The sequence below is a fragment of the Bombus vancouverensis genome, chromosome 4 (assembly GCF_051014615.1).
Source record: "Bombus vancouverensis nearcticus chromosome 4, iyBomVanc1_principal, whole genome shotgun sequence".
Taxonomy (NCBI): domain Eukaryota; kingdom Metazoa; phylum Arthropoda; class Insecta; order Hymenoptera; family Apidae; genus Bombus; species Bombus vancouverensis.
In genome coordinates this window covers 19,074,581-19,102,244 of record NC_134914.1, presented here as the reverse complement: position 1 = coordinate 19,102,244, position 27,664 = coordinate 19,074,581, and the positions used below count along the sequence as shown (strand labels likewise).

Here is a 27,664-nt window from a genome sequence, read left to right as displayed (position 1 = left end):
CATTATCATGTATGTACATTTTTCTTAACAGAGGAATAAATAATTTGGGCCAAATTCTATTGAAATTTAATAATATTTCTATAATAAAATTTAAGATAAGAATCTAAAGGATTATGGGTACACTATAGAGGAAAAAGCTCAATTTTCTTAAATTTCTTTACTTTCTTTCATAGTTACATTGTTGTTTTACATTTCAGACATTTTGTAATTGTTACATCTTATAAATATGATGGTTGTGTCAGGAGTATGGACAAGAGATACAAAAGTACATAACAAAAATTTTACAAACACCACATGAATTATCAGCGTAAATGCTGTATCTACATTTCACGTTTAGCGAATAATACACAAAATTCACACACGATTGGAGTGTCACGATATATCTAATATTTGAACATATAATAGAAATAATATATCTTTGTTTTTCTACAAAGAAAGATACTGTAGGAAATTGTGTATTCGTGTTTCATTTATTCTTGAAAAACATATCCTCTACTATCTACTACGAATTCTAATTGTTAATACAACTTTGTTTATTGTCATTCGAGATTGATATGTAAAATAGGAATGTGATGCTCAATCGTCACGACATACGTTGTTTACAATGAATCGTTTCATGAGTAAATGCGAACAAATGCATGAACATACAATGTGTTGTTTTGAAATATGGTAAGTTTAGCAATTGGAAGGGTACGTGTATGATTGTACATCGATTTAGTTGGTCTGATGTAACTTTCCACTGGTGTCAAGAAAGTGGTTCCCGTGTTGTGTTTGGTAAGAATAAGCATAATAATCCTCCACCTGTAAGAGAAATATAATTTATACTATTTAGTAAAATTCAATTCATTTATTAATTAAAAGATAAAAATGAAAAAAAAGTACAAATTGTTTCAAAATGTAGAAATCTCAAAAAGATATTTTTTTGTTCAATAAACATATCTATATGTGTAGTAAGCGAGCTTGTCTTAACAAGCGGTCAAAAGTAATTTTCTTCTGTTTTGAGTTTAAAATTGGAAGTACATTTTTTGGGAACTATCTTAGAAACTATTAGAGATAGAAGAATTATGCCCATGGCATAATATGGATGTATAAATAGATTTTAACAAATTCATTTGCTAAAATGAGTTTAAGCAATATATAAAAGATGATGACATTTTTGCTCATTTTTCTTGTAAAATATGTATCGATTTCCATGTAACTATTTACATGACGTATACAAATCGAAGTAACGTAAATTTTAACGTTAATAGCATTTTAATTAGCATTTAAAAAACTTAAAAATATCTACCTATTAGAAGAGCAGCAACAATAAAAGTCGGTGCTGGACAATACATGTCCAGGAGTTGAGCTATTACGATGTTACCAATAATTCCACCGAGACGGGCGGCAACCATGGAAATAGCAATTCCTGTAGCGCGAAGTGGCGTCGGGAAAACTTCGGTTATTAGACAGTCTAAGGCTGCGTTTCCGCAGCTTATCACACCGCTAAAGATTGCCGAAACGATCAGATTATGGTGCTTGTTGTATACGAAATACAGTCCGATTGAACAGAGCCCTGATGAAAATGTACTGAACACTGCAAATAATGTATTTTATTTACATTGCCATTTGCATAAATGCTAAGTAGTTATACGTTATTCTCAGCGTTATCCTTGTAAATAGTAGATTCGTTAAAAAAAATAGAAGAGGACAAAGTATCTTTTACACAAAATACAATTGTCGGAATAAACAAAAAAATTTTTAAATATTAAATTATTAGTTATACATTACAATAGAGTTCAAAGATTTACTTTAACATCCAAAGATTTCATTTTAGAAGGCTATCTACATTTATCGAGTACAATAGTAAAATTCTGTTGCTTTAGACTACTAAATTAGATTAAATCTATCAACAATTATAGAAAATTGAAGTTTTATATCAAAATTGACACTGAACGTGTTGTATATGAAATATATAGTATTAAAAAAATCTATCGAGCGTAAAAAATAATAAATGTCTTTCCTCTTCTACCTTTCTCAAAAATCGGCCATCTACGAAAAAAAAAAATGTTAAAAATACGTTAAAAATTTAATAGCGTGTGATAAAGTATTTATGCAAATATTAAATAATTCTTACCTAAAAAGAATTTACGACCAAGACGATCCATTCCTAAAACAGCGACGATATTTGCGGGTATGGCGGATGCAACGGTAATCAACGATTCCATAAAAACGGAAGCGCCAATTTTATCCAAGCAAAAATTCTCGATACTTTGAGAACCTTTTTGAACTACATATTCGGTTACTTGACATATCGAAGCAACTTCATCAGGATGATCACGATGGAATTCGTCGAAACGATTGAATAATTCCGGAAACCACATCATGAGACCGTAATAACCGATGTGAAAAGTGAAATTGATGATGATCGATATTACGGTGAAACGAAGTATCGGTGAGACGAACAGTTGCTTGCTATTGTCTACGATGTCAGCGAGCATTGTTTTATATTTGTTTTTTTCAACGTTATTCTTCTTCGGTTCCGGTTCTTGGAAGTCGTCCAAAATTAATTCCTTTACCTAAACCCGTATCATAACAATTAAAATTACACTCTTTCGAATTTTCTGAATTTCTATATTCAGAAAACATAAGATGGTCTATATCGTTACGTATTTAAATATAAATATACAATTTTTAGTGCTAATTAAAGCAACGAATATATAGTATTTACCGTGTAACTATCACGCGGTTTGCCAGTGTTAATGGCATAGATCCCACGGAAAATATCGAGTGCCTCTTCGTATCTTCCGCAGGACAAGAGGTATTTGGGGGATTCAGGGAGCAGCAGGAGTAGCCCCGCGACGATAAACGATGGAGCAGCGCAGATCAGCAGGAAGATTCGCCAAGAATTGTACGTGAACGATGAGCTTACGATACCGATGTCGTTAGGGATGATCGACCATGCTAAACCTGGTGGTAAAAAGAAGCATACATTTATTAAGCCACAAATTTCTTTTTACACTAAAACAACAATGTTATTTTGTAACGAGAAACGGTAATGACGCGAGTATAGCGCGATATTGATTTAATAATAATTAAATTTAATCAAAAGATTACGTAGATTTACCAGCAACAAAGAGGTTTCCAAGTGTCCAGAATGCAGCCATGAAGGACAGCATGGAGCCTCGTTTTGCTTTCGGTTGAAATTCAGCAAAATATGACCAGATCACAGGTCCGCTGCCGCCAAGTCTAAAAATCATCGAATTCTCATAAAATTTGCTATATCCTTTAAAATATCGCTATTAAACTATAATATAATACAAAACTTTAGTATTTTTTAATAATCTACGACCCATTTTAACATAGTATTTTAACTCGATTCAAGCGTGTATCGTTAAAGAATATTAAGAGTAAAGTTTCATTATTAGAAGTTACGAATAACGCAGAATAATTTCTCCCCCATATTTCGTTCCGCCCTATTCTATACGCTTCTCCGTATGTAGCATATCGAAGTAATCGACGAAATCGTCGCTGAAATCGCTGTTACAAACGTTCAAATTGTAATTTTAATGTACATCGATGAAATTGGCCGGAGTATATATAATAAAAAAAAACGAACGATGTTAATAATTTAGATGTAAAGTGTAAATGGACTGACTTACGCAGCGCCATTTAAAAAACGGAAGAACATGAAAAGTTCATAGGACTGGCTGAAGCTGGAGGCGACGATGCAAAGGGCATTCGTGAAAGAGATGGCGATGAGAACCTTTCGACGACCTAGGGCATCCGCTACGGAGCCCCAGGCGTAAGCACCCGCCATCATACCAATAAAGATGATCGAGTTGAGCCATCCCTTGGCTTGGGTATCGAGCTTTAGGTCACATTGTGCACTAGGTAGAATGAAGGACATAGAGATTACGTCCATCTCTTCGCTGGTGCTGACGAAGCCGCACACCGTGAGGAGGAAGTAGTGAAATTTGCCATAGTCTGAAAAGAATCGAGTAAATTCGTATATATGTATCGTAATATAAATAAATAAAGGGAAAGAAAAGAAATAACGAAGTTACCGGTAAGTTCGATGGCCTTCTCAAAGTCTGCTTTAACGATGGATCCTTTCTCTGGGTCTAGGGTCTTGCCCGTTGTTCCAATACCTGTTACAGAACATTGTAATATATTCAATATATTTAATACATTTAAGCGATGCACAAGATAATATGGCGTTTCGATTTTTGTTAATAGATAGACGGAATTTCTGTATAATACTTACGGGCAAGTTCGAGATCCTTAGAGCCACAGCCGTTTAGCCGCTCGTCTTTTACATCACACTCTGAAATAAATGAGAAAACAGGTTCGTGTTTAATTTATTCCTATATAACTGTACCACTTAATGATTTCGAAATAAGAATTGCATATTATTTAAATCAATGCGAAGTACGATAATCGTGTTTAATATTTATAGTATTTTCTATGAATTCATACATCGCATTACGATACATTCAGGATGTTCTGTTTAAGATAGATCTTTAATCGATCGTATTATTGTTTCTAATAAAGAATGAACAGTTTTTTCTAGAAGTTGTAGAAGAATTCATTAAACATCCGTAGTACTTTTAACCTCCGCTGTGTTTATAAACACAGCGTTAAACACACGAATATAAGACATTTACTACTTAATTACGTGAAAACCCATTGTAAAAGTATTGCTTTACGAATTTTAGCAATTCTATGATCCTTTTGCATTACGATTCTTCGGATTTCAACTGTTTTGTACGCAATGTACGGTAATCGTAAATATTGTCGTCTAATCACTGCGAACACTTAAAATCTAAACTTAAGTACCAGCAAAAAAATTCGTTACAGTATACTATGCGTATCGGTTTAAAAATTAGATACTTTGAGAAATAGATCTTGAAAGATACGTACTATGATTGTGCTTTGAATTAAGTTCACTCTCTACCATTCTACGATGTCGGCGCAGTTGGGTGAATTTGGCTTTGTAATAGAGTTAGATGAGAAATCTTCGTGCTCGACGATGGGCTTCGTTCGATATTAGATTGATCTTGTTTTTGCGGGCTGCTGGATCTCGGCGAAGTCTTTCTGCTGAATCTGTGCTGATCTGCTGCTGCTCGTCGGCGGGGCTAGGTTCTACGCTCACTTGTGAGCTGAAACGCGATATAAAAACACATAACGTATACGACACATTATATAAACAGAAAAAGGGTATGTATTTCGCGTTACTTTTCACTAACAGCACTAAACACAGATACGAAAGCTAGTGAAAGTGATAAAGCCTTGCTCCGTTAAACGAACGATCGTCTTATTAACATGTACAGGCAAGATATATGTATAGATCTGTTGTTGCTATCATAAACGATACATTCGTAATAAAATTGGCTTTAATAATTTGACATGTACATTTGAAATCCTCGATATCGATCATCGATCGCACTCGACTAATTTCCTACTATATTTTACGAGGACCGCAATGTTCGATGGTGAATGAAGAATAGACAAGTCGGAAGGAATTTACTCTTTCCATTGGAAACGATATCGAGGGTTTAAGTAGGGCCAATTCGTAGTTGCAACGATAATAGTGGGCGTGGGTCGTAATATTCCGAAAGGCAACGATTTGAAATCAGAGGCAACGAAACGATAATCGGGTCTGCACGAAGCATGTTGCGAGAGGGACGTGATTCGCATGTCACGAGGGTACTTAAGTTTCAGTCCCTCTTTAATATCAAGGAAAATGCTACGTGTAAATGTGTAATTTATAACGGTTGTCGAGGACCCTTTGAACCCTTTTTTCCCTTTGAAAATCTTCATTCTTTTTAAGTTAAGACACTTCTTCTTTCATCGGCGAAGAACTGAATTTTCAGACGCGAGATGAAACGTCAATTAAAATAGAACGAAAAATTCGTATCATTTATACGGTTACGAAGATTGACCTTGATTCGCAGATGACTGCACTCGTTTAACATATAAACACTATGATCACTTTAATTATTATGTGTTCCCACAATTCTATGCTCGATGCAACTAGCCATCGCATACGTAACAGTCGGTTTTCCGCGCTATCTTTCGACTGAACAAAGTCTCGTAAACTACACACTGAGAATATCGTCATGGCTGAACAGATCAGGCTATGAATAATTTCTTGAATTATCATAACAGCCTCGATACAATCTAACGTGAAAACAAACTCGACTGATGCATATTTATCCAAATAAAAGGAACGAACTGAAATGAATTTTTCCTGAAACTGGATGCCAGGAAACCGGGTTTCTTGTTTACCCTAACGAGAATATCTTTATTTCTAGTGCAACTATTTCAAATCAGTTATTAATTTTTTGCGAAACTTCATGCTAATGTCGTTTGTGTTTTTACCATTCGTGTGATCAACGTTGGAGTGTAAAAGCTCTGACGACGTTTCTAACGCGGATCGATAAAAACGTGTGTCGCATAAATACATTAATCTTCGTTTATTCTTTTACAGAGTGTTCAACGTTGACAAATTTATATCTTATGACCGACGAGTTTTACACAACTGCTATTATTTAAAATAAAGGACTGGTTTTGAAGCCTCCGGCGATTATATTTTTGCTTCAAACTCAATCTATGGAGTGTTCACTGTTTACAACTTGAAAGACAAGCCTCGAACGAAACTTCTCTACATAAACTTTCTCTCTTCTTTTTTTTTTTTTTAAATTGAGTCTATATTTTGGGACACCCTGTACAATTTCAACCGATATATATTTTTTATAGTAAGTGATACGACTAGATCAGGGTTGTAAACTAAAATAATTACATTTACGAGAAGGGAGAAAGAAATTAATTTGGCCGATCAAAATGGAAAGAAAAAAAATGAAAAATGAAAGGCTCGACCGTGACAGGACTCGAACCTGCAATCTTCGGATCCGAAGTCCGACGCCTTATCCGTTAGGCCACACGGTCGTTGAAGGGTAGTTTTCCGAAATTGAAATTTCAATGCTAAAAAGAATGTCACCCCTATTATCGTTCGATACGAATTAATGTTATCGCGCAAACACTTCAGCTTCCGATATACGATATTATTTGATAAAAATAAACGCTTTACGTTGCTACTCTAACGCATAAACGATTATAAATCTGCATTTACCGGAACATAGGTAATAGCGATGATTTATACAATAATTGTAGAGTAACTTGGCTATTTTGAAAACTTATTTATATTATATAGAATATTATATAAAGAGTGTAGCTTATCGTTTGTTTTTCATAATTATAAGATGGAATTTTCGTATCGTAGTAGATATAAATTAGATCTTGTAATTTTGCGATTAGATTCGCAATTGAATCGAAAAGTTTGGAATTTATAAGTTTGCACGTGGTTATGTTACCTTGGAATTTCACGTAATTGATATCACACCGATATCCAACGTAACGAGATATAGAAAAAAACACAAGAATTTCGAGAAAATGTTGAATCGAATACCTTGGCAAATCCCATTACAGACCCTGAAAAGCTCAACGACATAATTGCGAGGGAGGCGTGTCTTCGTCTCGTTCTAGAAAACGACTGAATATTAGCAGACATTGACGGACATCCTGTACCAAATACTCGCTAAGTAGACGATATCACGCGCGTCTCTTCGAAACCTTCCGCAGACTTCGTGAATCGCGATCATCCGGAACCCATTTTACATATTAACTTCCTCTTTTGTTTCGTTCTACGTGCGCATTTTCTGCTCGTGAACGTTTATTCCACCGTAATCTGTTAGTTTTATAATTTCGATCAGTCGGAAGTAAATATTTCATCGTTTTAACAAATACGTACGTTTCTTGATATATCTTATAACGTTTTTAATTGTCGTTTGTAATTTTAAAACTGACAAGAGTGTCCCGAATAGAAAAAGGCGAGATTTAAACATCTTTTCTGATGCTTATCGTGATAAGTTGTTTTACCAGCTGGTATATAAATATAAAGTTTCTATAGGATAAAAATCTTCAGGCTTTTAATCATTCTCGTGACAAAATGATGAACGTTGAGTCGAGTAGGTAATTAATCACGTTAGTTACTCGTTCGATTGTGAATGCAAATTGCACGATAATTTAATACCTTCGTCTAAAGTATTCCATGTGTACCTATCCTATACCTAATGGTAACGTTATTATTATACGGATGATTAATATTAATCAGGTTAATGCAAGGTATATATTTAATAATAGTTAAATTTCCGAGTACGTTGTATTATTGCATTTTCTTGTAAAGTTACGTCGAAGATTCTATCATAGAATTTCTCTATACTAAATAAAATTTTTTTTTCTTTTTTAAATTTTTCCATCGAGACAACGATCTACAGTGAGATCCGTTGTAACGAGACGCGATAAAGTGCACGCGTACCGAGCGAAAATTCAAAGTCGATTTTCTCGAAAACAAAGCCTCGAAGGAAAAATTTTTATTCTATGTTTTCGACTTCTTTTTTTTTTTCTCACCAGTTACCAACCACCCTGTATATCGAATCTTTCAAAGAATGCTTTTACTTGCGCGAAATGTGTCCCAACAAATTTTCGACAAATGTTCCCTTCGAATCGATTAAATTAAAACGTGGACTGACGCGTGCCTGCTATTTTTCAATAATGCAAGATAAGTATGCTTTTATCTCGAGGGAAGAATTCCTTTAACTCGTGATTCTGCGTTTGAAGATCTCTTCACGAGTGGAAACTAACAGTAAAATCTAATATTTAAACGTTTTTCTATTTCGTTCGTTTCCGGTATTATTTCATTGATTTTACACGTAAATCAATATTTATAAAAATACGAATTTGATGTTAAATTAGCCATCTAATCGTAACTTATATCGACAATATCGTGCGTTTAAAAGGTTTAATAAACGGTAGGCGATATCGCATTCAGGTCGTTGTACGACACACCGTAATTAACTACATCGGTTAAACTGTCAATTATCCGTTGTGAAATTAAGTTCAATGATCCGTCGTAATGTAATTGCCATCTACGATGATGCGTGCTGCAGGTGCGATCTGTGCACCACGTGTACTCTTGGCACTAATACAGAAAACCTTTTAAGCAGAGAATCTATAGAGAATCTAGTACGTCGATTATTTATTTCCTTTCTTGGGAATTTAAACCGAGTGAATTTAGATAGAATTAGTTACAGCATTAGTTACAGCGATAGATGTCTTCTATGGTATCGCCGGAATAAATGTAATCAACGCAAACACCGACCAGAGAATTAAAAATCGAATTCTGTTTAATCCCGTTTGGTATAAGAAATCTTACAATTTTTGAAAGATTTTCTATCGACTTGATCGTCGATTAATTTTGCGAAATATCGTTACTTGCAAACATAAAGAAAATTGATCTTTCGTTGAGAAATTCCAAGATATTTTGTACGTTCAAATTGTATTTATCGGAATTTTTATTAAATTTGGTAAAATATCAAGTATCATAGGTTGATAAAAAATGGAAAAATCGTTCTAGGATTGTTTTTTTCCCAAGTTCCAACGAATATGTATTAGAAAAGAATTTACTATCTTTCTTTCTCTCTAATTTGATACGATATATTTTCCAGTTAATTACACGTTTTACATCGGTCGAACTTGTCATTACAACGATTTGGCACGTTCCATTTTCGTACAGTGATTCATTATCGACATAGAGACCCGTTACAGAACATAAAACATAAAACGAGACATAATAGCAGTTTCAGCTGATAACAATATTTATAAATTGTCATCTGTATAAACGTTTACGCATATAATTTACGATTCGAATTTTTTTAGATATACGTCAATTATGCCTGTTGTGCGATAAATTTTACATGTACAGTATGCCCTGAAAGTTTACTTAGTTGGAATAGTTTATACCAATATCTTTCAGAGTGTGAAAACTTCCTTTCATACAGGAAAACGCTGGTTCTTAGAATATGAAAAAATAATCTTACTCTTATTTGCATTTATTATATAACTCGCCACAGTTCTAATATCACGAGCTCTTCGACGAACTTTTCGACATTTACAATAAAAGCTAAGGTTGCTGGCAAAAAGACAATTAAACAGATCTTAACTCGAATTGTAACTCCGTACAGAAAAAAAAAAGAGAAAAAAAGAAGAAACCTCGAAGAAGAAATTTTCACGCGTAGAGCTTTTCCTTCCAGCTTTATCAAATATCAGCAGAGTAACAGGATAGAAGACAACGTTGTTTATCACGAGGATGAATCACAAACTGTGATAATAAGAATGAGTAGGCATTCGTTGACATGTTCAGAGAACACTGATTTGAATGACACTATTTTTTAAATATCTCGTAACCTAACAAGTTGGATACGGAAATGCTGAAAATAGAAACGAAAAGGTCGACAGTTTCAAGAGCACAGTCTCGAATTGGTCGGTGTTCTCGTACCTGCAATGACTATAAACGGCTGCAAAGGCCATAGTCTTTACTTTATCATCGTCGAACTATGTTCCGAACCATTTTTTACTATTTAACAAATTCGCAAATAAGCGATTGACATCTGTATTTTTATAATTTCCTGTTATCATTGGGAAAAATATGGTTTCTTGAAAAATCCTACTTGAAAAGATAGTGAAATATTAATAACGGCAGGACGGAATGGAAAAATGCGAAGAATCGTGTAATATTACACGTGTGAAACGTGTATTTATAGATTACTTGAGTTGCGAATGATTTTTTAACACTCCTCGCGTTTTTACTGAGATTCCTAGTTATTTAACGTAGACAGAGGGGATTTCTGCGCTACGAGAAACGAGGAAATACGAAAACTTGCTGTAATCTCAACTAGAAAGCTCATTTTTATTAATTGTAACTTTGATTCCACGTGATTGTTAGTAATTTTCTATTCTCGTTTCCTTCTATAAGACGAAGTAATCCGTGAGACAGTAGGAATACTGTATACGTATATTTTTTATTTAAACAAGACATCTTCGTAACATACGACACACGTACTAATTCCCTTAAATCAAATTGTAATGGACAAATTGTAAAATGTAAATAAATAAATAAATAAATAAAAAAAACGTACTAATCCCCTACATTCTACATCGAACATCCGGTCACACGAGAACAGTTGCTACACCTTCGTTCTTCTTCCATCGTAAAACTACTTCGACCTTGCCGATTTTCCCATAAAAGTGATGGAACTGAAACGATATTGATATCGAATTAACATAAATTAATCCTCTTATAGGATTCCGTTTCGAGGCTTCCAAGTTACATTCTCTTTCGATTCGTCGCTTGTTAATATTACTCTAACGAACTATCGTATCATTTATTTATAATAACTATTAATTATTAAATGAGAATAATTTCCACGCGTCGGTGACTTACTTACGAAAATTACGAGTCGAACAAATTTTCTTTTAACGAGTACAAGTTATATCCTCGTGCAAAACGAGGATATATATATTTTATATTCTAAGGTCTTTTGCACGAAAGCGAATGGAAATTTGAAGAAAAAAGCAAACAACATAAAGTGGTGTAAATTGGAAAGTTCGTCGAAACCGCAAAACGAAGAACTACGAATGATAAATAAACGAGAAATTTGATCGCCCAACTGTCGATGTATATCTACGATACATTTCGCTATTTATCACGCCGCTAATAAATACCAAGTTAAATACGCGATCTACTTGTAAATATAGGTAGTTTAAGAATCGTTCGTAACCAAGTTACTTAGCTCGACTCGAACATAGTGTCGATTGAAACAAAGATAAATGGGTAAAGAAACTCGTAAAATAGATAGAGGCCATTGTAGATAGAAAAAATTGGCGAAATTCGCGATCAATGCGAACGTCGAGCGTTCATCTCCGTCACGCGACTGTTAATCGGGGGATCGCGTTTGATTAAAAACGTGGACCGCGATTGCGGATCGAACGGTGCGAAAAGGAAACGAGGTCAAGCTGCTCTCGAAAGCTCTAATCGGCGTGTCAAGCGTGTGGCACTGAAAGTAAAGCGGTTTATAATTATCGTCAGTCTCGCAAGGACATAATAATCAGTCTCGTTGTCGACAAATTTACCGGCGGCAGAGAAGCGATGCCGTCGCTGAAAAGCGGTGTCATCATACTCGTTAAGACTGGTTCACACCACGCTACCACTGCTAACTAATTGGCACGTTTTCGATAAGCGTATCGTTGATTCATGATCGCTCTCAATCAGAAATAAACGTACGATAAATGGATTTCTTGACTCCTTTGCGTTTCCGTTTTCTTGCGTGTTTTATAATTTCCCTTGTCTCGGTGGGATAGGCCACGATGTAAACCAGCTCGATCGAGTAAGAACAGAAGTTTCTGAATCGTTGAATATTTTACGAAGAACGTTGGAGATATCGAAGTAATAATATTTTTTTTTCAGATTTGTATGAAAATGAACGCAATTAAAAAAGTGGAACTCGAGAAAAGATTTATTTTGCACGTGGAATACTTTTAAACTGCGCTTCGTATCAACACGTTGAATACTTTTAAATCTTTCATAGCCTACTTAGAATCTGATTTAACAAGCTACAAGGTATTTCACTTGATTTGCGAATGATAAAGTAAGAAGGACGTTTCGGCGAATGATTAAATCACTCGCAGCGTAATTTGACGTTAAATATCTCGTGTCTTATCTGATATTCTAATAATTAAATTTTGTCGATCGAAGATCTTTGACGAGACACGCGAAAAACAGCGTTTATCGAAAAATTAGTAACAATTAATTGTCAGAATCGATCGTTGCGATTAAGAACGAAAAAATAAATTACTTACTCCTGGAAGAGGCGTGGAATTTCATGAAATCACGATCCAGGGGTCCGTGGTCCGAAACGAAAGGATCAATTAATCGATCGACTGATGCTGCATACCAGTTAGAGGGTGGTCGCATTTAGGAAACGCGGAAATACCGTGAATAGAATGATAAAAGTCAGGTGCGTTGAGAAATGACAACTATCGCGTATGTAAATCCTCAAATTTATTGAAATTATATAACATTTCGTCGAGGTTATCGTTTAATTAGCTGTAATTATCATAGCGAACCACCGGTTTATTAGACAAAGCGATTAAAGTGCGCAAATCGATAAGAACTTCGTGCACTCGGAATTTCGAAACTAATTGTCCGAAACATGCTTATTACTGTTAATAAATAAATTGATAAAATATGTTCTTCGCGATTATGGACATCGTCCCTCTTTCGAAAAATATTCAAACGATGAATTTCTAGCTTTAATGTCTAGCTCTACTTTCTACGAATAATGACAAATAATCCTGCAAAATAATTAACTCTGCTACTGTTCCACTTGGTCTTCGCGTTTGTAAAAGATAGCAAAACTTGAACGAAACAAAGTATTTAAACAGTTGTTTTTTTTTTTTTAATAAATAGTATCTAATAGTATGAGGAGGAATAGCAGAGTTAAAAGTTAAGAATTTTCCAAAATAATCTCTTTACGATAGGTAGAATGCACTTGTTTAAAAGTCTCGAAAAGAAGCTTCGAATCGACGATCTAATAACAAAGAACATGAAAATGCACAAAAATTTGCGACGCACCGATTTGACGAATAAGAACGTGTTTTATCGTGTTACACGCGGCTTCTACGTATAATAAAATAATATTGGATCCGCGAGAGACGGTGCGGCGTTTGGTAATGAAGTGACTGTCAGAGAGTATCGAAGAGTAAAAGCAAACTGCCACCTCCTATCACTCGGTTTGCAAACGTTCCCGTTCGTTTCCTAGTCTATCGAATGACATGCCGATGGTGGCCATGAAGGGAGATGCCCCCGTTACTTTGCCCGATTCGCTTCAAAGGATATCAGATCCTTCGATCCTTTCGTTTCGACGTTGTTTCATCGACTCGTTGACGCTCCTGTTATCGCGTTATATCGTATTAATTTGTTAAGAGAGAAAATTCAGTTAACTGTTACTTACGCTATACGTAGACCGTTAATTCCTTGGATATAATAATTTTGTTATTTTCCTATATTTCAATTATGACGAATTACAATCCTTGATCCTATAGGAAATTACATCTCCTGTAAGAGGAAGCGTAAACCGGAAGCCATCTCAAGCCCAAAAGACAAGAATCACCAACGATAGTAAATAATATCACGTTACTTGATATTTTATTTCTATTGAAAATAAATTGCATCATATTTGTACGTGGAAGGATTGAAACTGATCTACTTAACGTTTACGTGGCTTCGTTAACTTTTACTTATGTTAGAAAAGTTTCTGATCGACGGATGAACGTGTTAATAAGTTAAGCTGAATTTTACCAGCGGAACTTTAGCAGATCTTAGTAGTAAGTTAGGATGATGCGATTAAAACGAAAAAACGATTATTATTATTAATATTACGGCTAAATAGATATTTAATAGCTAAAACACGTTTATACTCAGATTCTAATTCTTCAGTTGTTCATGACGCATATGAATCGCATAAACATTCACAGTCGAATTATTAAAGATATTTTCGAAGCGAGACAAGCACGTGTTTACATTCTATTTTTTTCTATAAAATTATATTTACAAATATATCTAGGAATTTGCATAAATACCGGCAACTAATTAATTACGATAAGCGTTTCATCGTCCATTGCAGCTCATTTATGTATGCTTGCGCTAAATATATATCTCCGAAGTAACAAACTAATATTATTGGATTAATAGAATCGAAATGAACGTACGTAAGTACATATGTTGAAGATTGATCTAAGTTTAACGAGCTAAACGAAGTTGATGAAGTTTATTATTGAAGCAGCCATGCTTTTAGTTTTTACGCAAGAAAGAGTGCGCTTATTTTTGCAAAATCATTATGACGCGTTCTAACGTTAACGAAAATTCGTCTCCGATGAATTAATCGTTTGTTAGCTTGTTAATTAAGGGAGAGATAAAAGGCAAGCGTAACTGATAACAGCGGTGGAAAGCGACTTTTCGCCTAATGTAACACGGAAAATGGAAATAAATATGTCGACCTCGTCGTCACTAGGGCAAGGTTTATTCCGTCTACGCTCCAAGAATCATCGTAATTTCTTACGCTATATTTTTTTATGTTCTATAACGAAACGTAGTTTAATCCTTTGCCATTGATATTGATTGATTATACGGACAAAAAGTGTTGTGAAATTCTTGAGAAATGTGTAGAAATTCAGAGAACTACAGATAAATTAATCCGAGTTTTAAATTTAAAAGTACCATAATTTTCGAAATCGCTTCCTAGAAACGCTAGAATAAATAACTATATCTTCGCGTATCATTTGCAAAACTCGCACGTCGAAACGATTTTTAATTGAATTTGAGGCGAACGTAATTCCGGCATTGGCGAATAAAATCAAAGGTTATTTACTAAAATACTGCTGTAATTTATTCATAAACGCCTTTAAACTTTATCGTATCCATAGGTCGACCAATTTGTTAAAAAATCTATAATTCTCCGCAGTAACGTCAAAATGGACGAAATATTATTTTAGTTGTTATTTTGTCGATATCGCGTCACGTCTTACAGCGAATCGACAATCCATAGAATAAGTTAGAACGCTGTTTAACATGTGTAGCCATGCCAAAACCTTTTAAAACCGGTTACGTCGCGAATAGAATAAGATGCTCTAGTCTCAATGTCCACGTTTCGCGATCCTGCATTTGGAATTATTATGTGTTTACATGAAACGCGGTATGTTTACTTCGCAGACGTTCGCCATCTCGATGGCTAACTGTCGGCGTGCGGTTTTAATTTATTGATTGAGATTAAGATTCATTCGACGTGATGTCAGTCGACGTAATTGTTGGTCAATTTTGATCTTGAATAACGTGTTTAGCGTATTGAGCGAAAGTAGGCTTTTTACTGACATTTTTCAAACAGTTCAATGGCCGACGATATTTATACGAATGCAGAGTCGTGACAAACTGGTACGTTTCCATAGCTCGAATTATGGAAATCGGGTAATAAAATAGACGAAACGTAAACATCACTATAAGATCTTTAATTCTTGAAGATTCAATTACATTGATAAGTAACAGGTGCATAGACAATCATGAACAACTGCGTCCTCTGCTTCTATCGAACGTTCTAAGCTCGATCTGGCAAACAAGAAAGAAGACGTTCGTTCCTTCTCGCCATCATCTCTCAAAATAACGCAATAGAATCGAAGAACCTAATTGTGCCATTTGTGCGAAACAGAAAACACAAAGATATTAACAATTTCAAGAGATATTAACAAACGTAAATATCCTCCAACTATACTCGAACATCGTGATATCGATACATCTTGATCGACCGATATCGATATAACCAATTTCGATGAAAATACGTTAAATATAAATATGAATCGACTGCTACGATCGTTTCTTTGCGTTTCAGACAAATTTCACATTTAACATTGACATCGATAGGCCACGGTTTTTTGCGCTATTTCGTACTATTATCGCAGAATATTAAGAAAAGTTTCTCTTTGAAATGTTAACGGGCATGTCTGAGCCAAAAATCGACACGAAGTTTTACATTTAACGGTAGTTAAATAGAAGAAAAAAGAATTGTAAAACTTACAGTGTGCGGTTTGCCAAGTCTCGGAGAAGTTGCCCGAATTGGGGAACCGAGAGGCAATGGGAGAGCGCAAACCTTATATAGGGGAGGCCACGAGGCACCAATATTCCCCACTCTTCGTTCGTAGAAGCCACACACAAACGTATCTGCATCCAGAGAGTCAACGACGAGTCGTTGGAAAAAGAGCAAACGAGATCACGAAAACCGACATCCATCTTTTGATGAATAAATTACTTTATACGAGTTTATAGCGAAGTTTCGTTCTGACACACTTCGCATTGTGCGAGTGTCAGCTTGCGAATGCTCTTTGAGAGAAACATAAAAGCGCATGGCGTTGAAGAAATTCGCGGTACTCGCGACGACGCGACCATCAGTTGCGTAACCTCGTGTAAACGATTCCCGCGAATATCGCCGCGACATCGATAGCAGGAGTCGGTCGTTGGACACCCGCGAGAAAGCATTTTTTCCGCTTTAATTGATTGTTTATCGATAACTAACCTATAGTTGGAAAATCGATGATGCATTATCAGTGGATTAATATTGATATTAATTGTTTTATTGTAACGAGGCTCGCGGCCGAGTGCGATCTTTCGTTCGACATTGCACGTTTCTTGCCGTTTAATAGGTTATCCTGCTGAACATTATGTCGTTCGTATAATATTTACTAGATCGATTGCCAGTAAGATGGTGGATTCTTCTGCGTTTATGGGGAATTTTGAAACTGCGATATTGCACAAAATACTCGTCATATGCAAGAATATAGAAAGACAGTGGATATTATTGGAAGGTCAATTATTAGTAGACTGCGAATTTTTATACATTCGTGGGAAATTTAGAAGCGTAATATTCCACAAGATACGGTACATTACGGTAAATTGTGGAATATATGGAAAATTTCAAGATGCAAAAAAATATGCAAAGAATAGAGCAGTAGCAGAGCGTTGATTCGTCAGAACGGCAATCTTAATCGCACACGTGGCCCAACAGTCGGTTCGAAACGAGGATCAATCGAGACGTTCAATTCCTTTAAATCAGTTCTCTAGTTGTTTCGCGTTATCGATTATCGACGTTTGATCGAAATGGGAATTTCGACCAGCAGCTAGTAGAATTCAGCGTTGGTTCGAAAACAAAGCTAATTGTGGTATTGGTTTCAGATTAATTTAGTATCGTCGTATAAATTAATTCGCAAAGCACAGCGAAGGACACGTTTCGAATTCTTCCGCGCCATCTACACGTTGTTCCATGTTGTACGATCATAAATTTAGACAAGAGCATTTTGACAGATTTATTATACTTTTCTGAACTTGCTCTCCTGCCAACGATTTTGCTGGTCATTAGCTAAGAAAAAAATTTCACCTTAAAAAGAATCTCGCCGTTCGAGAAGAGCAAATTTAACGAATCGCTTAACGAATAAACAAATGATAAATTGAATTAATTCGACAAATGTATCTGGCGAACAATAAAAAGCACCGTAATACTCGGTCTTATTTTTTTGTTCTTCGTCTTACGCAATATTACTTAATCGCATTACCGACGAAAAAATAAAACAACTCCTCGTGAAATCTTTTTACACGATTTCTTAGTTTCTTTTCATTGTTACTTTAAATCCTGTATGATTTTGATACCGATATTATGCCATCGAAGCTATATCGAAACCAATATATTATCGAAAATCGAAATAAATATCGGTATTTTTCCGATTTTCCTCTTGTAGAGACGTTACACTAAAATATGTTTTTTTTCTCAATAACTAAGAATCACGACAATATATCGATGCTGGTCGTCTTCCGTGATTATTTATTTACAATATGAAGGAAGTACTTTACGGTGTAGCGAGATACAAATTTCCGGAAACGACTCGCCGAAATCACCGACGGGTCTTCACGTTCTTGCCATCGATCTTGAAAACCCTGATCCCCATTCGTTTATATTCCATATCCATCTTATTGCTTAACCTATCTGCTATTCATTTCTGACACAAGGCATATAACCTATTTGCCTCGACTAAACTAGTTAAGGTTAACATCTACCATGTAGTTATTATACATCGGGAAATTACGATAATTAGGAAAATATATTAGGAAACGTTTAAGGTTTTCTGTTTTAGTTTTTATCGGAAAGTGAACTTAGCCTTTGGTTGTATCGAAAAATAATCTGAAAATAAATATCATACGGAGAGATTGAAAGACAATTTTAACGCAAGCTTGCAAACGAAATGTTTAACAATTACATTGCTTGATTTTCGAAGAATATATCTCAATTTTTTTGGTAAAGCAAAACATCGCGGATGGACGATTGTGCGTTTTCCAGAAGACAAATTGGTGGCTCATAAAATCAATCAACGGTAAGAACAGAGTCGAAATTGAACGAGAATGTATCGCTAATTGCGCAGCAATCGTGTCGTCAATCATGTGGGTTTACCAACTTTAAAAAGATACACGTCAACTCGTGTTGAAAGAAACGTGATAATGGAGACACTGTTTGTAGTAAATCTTACGGCGGCTTAACAAGCGCCAAAGTGGAACCAGCTTTTCGTGTCTTATGCACACGAACTACAAACCGTTGCGAGCTCGCCACTAACTTAAAGGCTGATTCAGACACGGCCAGTATCCATCAAATAGCAAGTAAAGCCGAATCTACACTCTTAACTTTCGATGATCATTGCGGATGAAACGAGGATGAAAGCGGTGTAAATTCGCTTTTACATGCTACTTGACTAAACTACTGACCGTGTACGAACCAACACGGCTTTACAGCTTCCAACTTTTACGATCCTATAAAATAGAATCGGATGATAAATTCGATATTTATTTCAAACTACTTGATGTTTATTCTGGTTATGGTGTATTAGAGGAATTATAAAGAAAGTTCGATTTTACATATAATTTCGAATTAAAAAAGAATTTACTAGAAATATAGTTATAGTTCGTTAGTATAGTCGGCCATATTCTATTTCATCGAATCCTACTCTACTGAATTTTAGTCACCCTGTTTAGCCCATATTTCCAGAACCGAGGTCGCCTGAATTTCCCTCAACCTATAACTGTCAGTACGTATCTTGTATCTTCCACCACCTTCGCGATATTGTCGCAAACTTTTACGGACAAATGAAACGTGTGTTGCACTCACAGTCATCGAGATACCAGGCGTGATACGCGGACAGAAACATGGTTGCATTGTCTTACAATCTTACTCGGCATTAATATACGCAATGATATATGACTATCATGTAATCGATTGTCTCGCCGCGCAATGATTGTCTCTATTCGTTTCTGTTTCGCTCGTTGCAGTGTCCTTCGCGATGGCAACTTTTCAAGCTCGATGTTCTCGAAAACGAAGCCCCGAACACAATTTTGGTATCCTCGATTTTCGTCCTATTTCGGGCTAGGACTTCCCTTGTGCTGCGAATTTAGGTTCTTAATGTATATTGAAGTTAGAAAATATTTAGTACAAGCATGTGTATAATTATTTCGCAAAGATCATAGATCTATTTAAACGGTCGATTATCCATTATATTTTAACGAAGCTCGATAATCGGTAAGACCACGTTTGACACTTATTATATACTCAAGATGGCTATCAGGCTTTATATCAATTTTTTATTGAATACATGTTTGCAACAAATACCTTCTAATTTCTATATACATTTTCAGATTAGTCTCAAATTTGACCAATACAATCTCAGATATACCAATATAAATTGTGTCGCATTACATATACTGGGTGGTTGGTAACTGGTGGTACAAGCGGAAAGAGGGTGATTCTACGCGAAAAAAGAAGTCGAAAACATAGAATAAAAATTTTTCGTTCGAGGCTTTGTTTTCGAGAAAATCGACTTTGAATTTTCGCTCGGTACGCGTGCACTTTATCGCGTCTCGTTATAACGGATCTCACTGTAGATCGTTGTCTCGATGGAAAAATTAAAAAAAAGAAAAATTGTTATTCTATATTTTCGACTTCTTTTTTCGCGTAGAATCACCCCCTTTCCGCTGGTGCCACCAGTTACCAACCACCCTGTATAACATAAATGCTTAACGTGGATATAAAATTTTTCTATGGTGAGTGTTCAAATACTGGATCTTTATTGGTTTTCTAAGGAAGAATTGACTTTGCGATTCCGATGAGGCTTCTGATTAAAAAATGCCTCTAATAATACTTTAAAACTATTTTATCGAAATATATGTCGCGTAAATATTTATTTCAATAAATGAAAATGTAAGATAAGAAATATCGATCTTGAAATAAAAGTAAAAAATTAGAGAAAGAATTAGGAATATCGGTTAGTAAGAAATAGATTTCATTAGCTACTGGCTGATTAAGAAAGCGAAACAATGGCGTCGTGATCGAAACGATACGTAATAAATATTTTCCAGACTATGGTCTTTGGCATTCTAATCAACGATGATGTTATCGAACTTTGTTGAACTTGGGAGATCACATGACGATGTATCGGTAGTATCCAGTCCTATGAAGCCTACGATATCGTCTACATAATAAAATGGCCATTATACTACATACTTTCCAGTTAACACATATATGATACAGTCTCGGCAAACATTTCAGATATTTCCCGAAGATCTGATCATATACATATAATAAAATTCGGATGTAAAATAACGCGTATCAATAAATGATTCTCCCATGTTATCCGCATACTTAAGAAATTTCTCTTAGCGATAGAAACAGAAATAGAAGAATATCTTATTACTAGTTTTTAACACTGAGAATAAAAAATACGAAATTTAAATGTCGTAAACTTAAATGATCCAACATAAATCATTGTAGTCTGCAATATACGAGGATACTATGCGAGGGTTAAGAAATCTCTTGGTAATAGAGAAATACGACTGACAATGAACAGAAAATGCGAGTAGGAAATGGGTCAAAGAGCGGAGCAAATTGAACAAATCGTTACAGAATGAAAATCAAACGCAGAGACAGATTTGATGTTGCATCGATCGCCAAAACGTACGCGTTAACTTTTAAAATTCCTTCTCTATAAAAGACGAGAAATATGAATTGTGCTTTTCATCTGCGGTCTTCGCACGATGCTGAATTTTATCGCGCACGGATTGCTCTAAATCGACAGAAATAGAATAAAGTAGTAACGTGAAAAACAATCCAACATGGTAAGAAACGCGAACGTGGCCGAATGTATCAACGCGGCAAATGCGTTCAGGTGTACAGTGTACACAGACGCGTGAAAGTAATGCGAATTATGCACACGCACGGTCATGTGTGTCCGGCGTCGTGTACACGAGTTGCTCGTAGTGAATCATCGAGCGTACTGACGTCATCAACGTGCTCTGGGGGCAATCAACCGGCAAGCAGCGTAAAAATCTTGCGGATCACGCGTCACGTACTGCACGGTTGCAGCGTGATTGCGTGGGTGGATGTTGCGAGTTGAATGGGAGCTGAATGCGCGTCGTTTCGGCGGAACCCAAGAAATTCGATGCAGTTCGCGTCATACAGCGCTCTCTTCTCAATAACCTCTTCTCGTATATACAGTGAGCGACAAAAGTATCTCGATACTTATCAAATATTACAACGACCACTATACATCGAGCATTTCGTATATTTTTGCATATTATGCATTCTTAGATCTTCGAACTACGCATAAATACATAAAAATCCGCCATCCGCTTATTATACTTATATTCGTCGTTGAAAGAGCGAATAGAGAAGTAGATTTTAATTTACAGAATTTAATCAACCAGGTATGTTAATCTTGTTTACTTATGCTCGGTTCAAGAAGATTATCTTTCATTCTGATTGAATGAACTCACAAAGGAGTCTAATTTTCTCGATAAAGGTACTGCGAAAGAAACCATTCTAGAATTTCTAGGATCCAGGACTCTCGAGGGAGGTACACGCTGTAACTCGTTGGCAATGACATCCTGGTTCAAATAGCGATCCACGTGAGAAAATCGGTTTCATTGCGACATTTGCATTTCAAGCTAAAGGTAAAGCAATATTTTCGCCTATTACGATGCTATATCAGGTTTACGTGTGTTAAACCACGCGCGTTTGTCATGCATGACTTGATTCGATCAATAGCGATATAATGAAATATTTAAAATATTTAACTCTTCGTATGTTTATCCGTCTCGCTTTTGGTTACTCTTGCTTTACCGTGACTTGCATCGTGGAATACGTATTTTAATATTTTTATCAGCCGTTTAAATATTTGTCTTGAAAATATATGTACGTGTGTATTTTTTAAACAAAGTATTATTTACAAAAATTACATTTTACGATTGTGATATTATACAAACATTGGCTGATTTTAAACGGATAAACAGAAGGACACAAAAATATCGCATCGACCATCCTGTCTGAGTTCAATAGAATCGCAGTAGATCGATTGTATACTTCTGATAATAAATCTGTCGATCAATGAGGCCAGAATCCACCGATCGATGGAAATCAGATTGGAAATCCAGTTGTTGCTGCGCTAGATTTCCGCCATACATACGGTGAGCTATTACGTTTACCTGGTTTTATTACTGTTGCAAGATTTCAATTTGTTCGTCTCACCGATTTATCTCATTTTCCAACGCGAACAAATTTGAATTTCTGACGTTGGACGTATGATTTTTTTTTGAAAGAATCAACTCTGCGCTATACATACCAAGTATGTATAATAAGCACGTGCTTCTGTCAGTTTTTATTATTACGACTCTCAATTCTTTTTTCATTTATCTATCTGATTTTTCAATATTAAAATTTTTCAAATCGAAGATATATCTTTAAGTAAATAATGTAAAGTTGTAGAATTTTGAGAATTTTTGCATCTACTGTAATTACGAACAGCTGTAACTTTACGCAATTATCATTTAATTATCGTAAGACGTTGAATCGTTCAACATCTGTTTTTTGTCGATTTTTTTTAAAGATTTATTCTTCCGGGTGTCGTAATTTTTTTAACGTTGCTTAAGTTTTCAAAGAAAATTGCAATTTGATTGTGCTCATCTTTTCATGTCACCGTGCAAAATATGATAATAATGGGCTGTTATCTGTGTTTACCAAACCGTTTCGAAAACTAGCAAGCAAAACGTGCTCCTTTTAAAGAAACCAGATCCGCAATTGTAATTTTGTTTTCTCAACTACAGTTTACTAAAATATTAAATTTGTGCTTTCAAAAAGTGAGATACAGAATTAAGCTACTCGAAAGAAGTCTTAGGAAAATGATAAAATTAAAAGGTTATAAAATAATAAAATTATATTTTCCTGTGTCGTTATTAAATTATAATATAATTATAAAATTGTAGGGAAGTTAAGCTGCTGTAAAAAAGAAATTATTCTCTTATATGAACGAAAAGTCAGAATAAAGCACCACGTAATAAATTTTCGAAGGATTCAATCATTTAATAATATTCTGCTTTCTTTATTCTTTCCATAAAATTAACAATTTGCGTCACATTATGGCATATATATCGTGTACTTCGCAATCTATCGCAAATTGTACTTACGATGAAGAATTTTCAAATTTACGATATAGACACGATCTTGAATCTTACGTATGTTACCAATACGGTATAGGCATTTTGTAGGTTAGGCAATATTTCAATGCTGGATAAACTTCTTTTCCATTGATTTATTGTATCGCGTAAATCAAATTTAGAGGTCGGAAAATTACGTCGTTTCGAATGGAAAAGTGTCTAGCACCGAGCTTCAAACCTTAATTATCTAATGCATTACTCAATCGTTAACTCTGACTTGTTAATGTCGTTACATAACGCATATAGCTGGTCTAAATTTCTCATAGGCCTCTTATCTGTATAGGAAAAATTAAACGAAATATTTTCTGATCCTTGTTACTACTAAACGAAATGTGACTATTAAACAAAATGGGCGTCGTACATTTTCATAATGATATTTGATTTAGGTAAGTTTACGAAAAACTAAAAAGAATGGTAAACGACATAAACCCTGCTGCTTTCATTGGATCAATGTGTCTTTAAATATTTAATTTTAATATTCGATGTAATTTTACCTTTTGCGTATTCCGTGCTTTTTACGAATAAAATATCTCAAGAATAGAAAATATTTAAAGACATACGTACCAATGTGAAGAAAAAGCGAGAACAGCAGACTTAAGTAAAATATTATTCGAATTTTCTGTGTATAAAACGTATCAGATCTTGCTACTTTAAACACCATTGTAACTATCCCGAGTGTTCATACGTGTCACAAATGACCGGTATGATCTATTTCCGCTCGAAATCCACTAGACTTATTATCGAGCACTGTAAGCTGATTTCACCACGAATTCATTTGATCTACTAGCACCCTATTAGACACTTGCAAATACTAGGATGCACACGAAATACTACTACTTACATCAGTTCATTTAATTTACTCGCTCATGAATGGAATGCACTTCACGAAAACGCAGCGAATCTTTACTTAAAGCAATAAGGAAGTTTGAATTAAGTAATGGATTTAAAGAGATCAAGCCAATAACAAAGTTTCACACTGATATATAACCATCGAGCTTTTTTTCTATTTTAATTTGAGTTATACTTCAACCTAATTTTTTGCTGCAAATGTTATAAAATAATCGATTTATATTTTGTTTAAAAAACGTTTAAAAGACGATAATAAAGTTTCAAATTAGTACAACCACGATATTGTATTAATTAACTGTAATCTAACTTTATAGAGAAAAGAATATAAAAAGTTATCTAAGAAATATCGAAAAAAGAATATTTAAAGGATATTACTATCTTATAACTAGTAATTCTGTGGTTTTTACTAATCATACATTACCTCGTAATTAATAGCTTAAACATTACCGAGATTAAATATGGATTAAGAAAACTGGATGTTGCGATATGATCCTCGTTTTATCCAACTGAATAAATAGTTCCACGTTAATATTAAAATCTCCTTATAGAGAACTATATATTATACTTGAAATATTACTTAATATTACTTAATTTAACTTGTATCGTTAATACTAATACAATTGCCTAACAAGCTTTATTCAAACGATCTTGTACCATAGAACTTCTTCTTCTTATTCATTTATTTATAGTCGCATCAATTACGAGATTTTTAGCGACTACTTTGGGTCGAAGAACGCACATATATCGTTGTATCTAAAAGAAATATCTTGTCACTAGGACCAAAGTCACTGAAAAATCTCTAACAACCACTGAATTGCGGAACGACGGGACGACCACTCAAAAGAAGATCAAACCTAATTTAGTTACTCACCTAATCATAATATCTCGTCTCGAGACAATTTCAAACCGGCAGGAGCTCATTCAGCGTAGAATTCGCGTTACCTTTTGATACAACACTTCCGGTAACACTTTTTTTCCTCTTTCTTTTTATTACGATCCAAGTTATAGGAGTTGGCGAGGCGTCGATAGAGAGATAACTAAATCACTACGAAGGGGTCAGTTCGCGGCGAGTACGTCTGTCAATCTGTTAGTACAACTGCCAACTCAGGGACGTCGCACGGGACCGCGAAATCAGGCGGCCCCTTCCCCCTCCTTCGTTTGTGCACAGCACTAGAAAAAAGGTATACCTCGCGCGAAGGGGGATAATAGACGACCATTGACAGCTTCACGGAAGTAATAAAACTCACGGTTAAGGATAACTAGCTAAGCGCGAACTTGTCGCTGGATAAATAAATTTACGCTGGACCGGAAGAACTTCCTTTGCACCTTCTAAATCGATCACTTTTCGATTTCGATTGTATACTAGGATTTTAGGGGAAAAGTGGCACAAGTAAATTCTTTTTTGAAAAAGAAAAAGTATAGAAAATGATATGAGATTTGTGTTATGTACATTCGTATTATTTATGTACAAAATCTAATTACCAATTTCTTTAATATGTAACATTTCTATATGTGGCAGCAAATGAAGAATATAACGCGCATCGAAGTGTCGACATATCTCATACGTAATGTTTTTCGATGTTTCCTCCATTAGAATTTAATTTCGTCCATAGATTTTTCAAATAAAAGATTTTATTACTAACACAACTTTTCTTCCAAACTCTTCGTTGCATATTATCATTATCTGTAACATAGAAGATTAACAACTAGTAAAGTAACCATTGGCAATTGAAAATGAGAAGTCGTGATTAATTTTTATTAAAATTCAATTTAAGTTGCCATATTGAAATATCTTTGGCGTTCTCGTAAGTTATTAAAAGTATTCTTCTAGAATTTTGTAGCAATAGTTTGCGTAAACATTACCTTAATTTACATAAACTTAATAATTTTATCGATTTGTTGAGTGTAATATTCGTTTCACACATGGTAATAATAATTACCTTAACTTTTTATAGAACATTGTCTTCTTGATGGAGTCCAATGAAACAAACGAATGAAATTACATCCGAGGATCCAATTAGCGAAACGTTACGCGAAACGATCGTAACGTTGATTCAATTTTCCTAAGCGTATAACTCCTTAATTACTCGAGGCTGCTATATTGTCGTGATTATTCAACGTTGTATGCATACACGACAGAAAAGTAACTATGCGAAAGAAAGAGGTCACCGAACGACTCAACCTATGCACTTGTTCCAATCAGGTTTACAAACATGCACCAATTACTTCAATAGACGCGTATACAATGCATTTTAATGAATTTTTAGTGAATATTTATCGCAACAAAATTTTTACGAAATGATACTATAAAGATATAGAAGTATCTCGTAAACAGTATAAATAAGAAAAAATGAACTTGATTGTTATCTAGTAATCTAGTAATACTATATCTAGTAAATCTAATAATCTAGTAAATAATATATTTAGTGATTAATGGATGTCACAAATTTGACGAAACAGTCATCGATCTCTAACTAACATAGATTTCAAGTAGGACCTATCATTGGAACAGCTTATCTATAATAATAGAAAAATGTAAAATGTACAGATAAAAAATGGAAAATTTATTAATAGGATTTATTAGCATTCATAGTATTCTCATTAGCATTTAATGAAATTAACAATTAATTAAAATTGCACACTATAATACTAAAAATATGCAATCAATAATTAAAACCTAACTGTTTATTTTAGCCTACGTTTTTTATATTTCTACATTTTTGGCGATGTATGAAGCATACCGAATAAAAATGGCCGAATAAAGTTCCTTATCATAACTAAATATTCAAATTGTATATACTGGCTCCAGCC

The 27,664-nt window shown here is 34.7% G+C and overlaps 1 protein-coding gene, 2 long non-coding RNA genes and 1 other non-coding gene across 9 annotated transcripts; 2 read left to right on the top strand and 2 right to left on the bottom strand.

The window, feature by feature from the left end:
• Positions 1-142: 142 nt before the first annotated feature.
• On the bottom strand, positions 143-25,922 carry LOC117161451 (synaptic vesicle glycoprotein 2B). 6 transcript variants are annotated; one of them, XM_076617595.1, is made up of 11 exons: positions 13,514-13,638; positions 12,739-12,825; positions 4,903-5,141; positions 4,247-4,306; positions 4,047-4,130; positions 3,642-3,966; positions 3,107-3,228; positions 2,711-2,949; positions 2,117-2,558; positions 1,289-1,576; positions 143-801 (listed from the first exon to the last, which is right to left on the bottom strand). In XM_076617595.1, the coding sequence occupies exons 3-11, from the start codon at positions 4,937-4,939 to the stop codon at positions 746-748; spliced, it is 1,653 nt and encodes a 550-aa protein (XP_076473710.1). In that variant the 5' UTR covers positions 4,940-5,141; positions 12,739-12,825; positions 13,514-13,638; the 3' UTR covers positions 143-745. The 6 variants fall into 6 exon arrangements, with proteins under 6 accessions (XP_076473710.1, XP_033198895.1, XP_033198896.1 ...); XM_033343004.2 differs by lacking the exons at positions 12,739-12,825; positions 13,514-13,638 and adding an exon at positions 25,725-25,922; XM_033343005.2 differs by lacking the exons at positions 12,739-12,825; positions 13,514-13,638 and adding an exon at positions 16,506-16,653.
• On the bottom strand, positions 6,858-6,930 carry TRNAR-UCG (transfer RNA arginine (anticodon UCG)). The gene has a single exon. It is a non-coding gene; the product is annotated as a tRNA-Arg (tRNA).
• Positions 11,072-13,325, top strand: LOC143302539 (uncharacterized). Its single transcript, XR_013058128.1, has 2 exons — positions 11,072-12,266; positions 12,347-13,325. It is a non-coding gene; the product is annotated as an uncharacterized LOC143302539 (long non-coding RNA).
• LOC143302538 (uncharacterized) lies at positions 21,901-27,622 on the top strand. Its single transcript, XR_013058127.1, has 4 exons — positions 21,901-22,219; positions 22,315-22,465; positions 22,805-22,978; positions 26,809-27,622. It is a non-coding gene; the product is annotated as an uncharacterized LOC143302538 (long non-coding RNA).
• The last annotated feature ends 42 nt before the right edge of the window (positions 27,623-27,664 follow it).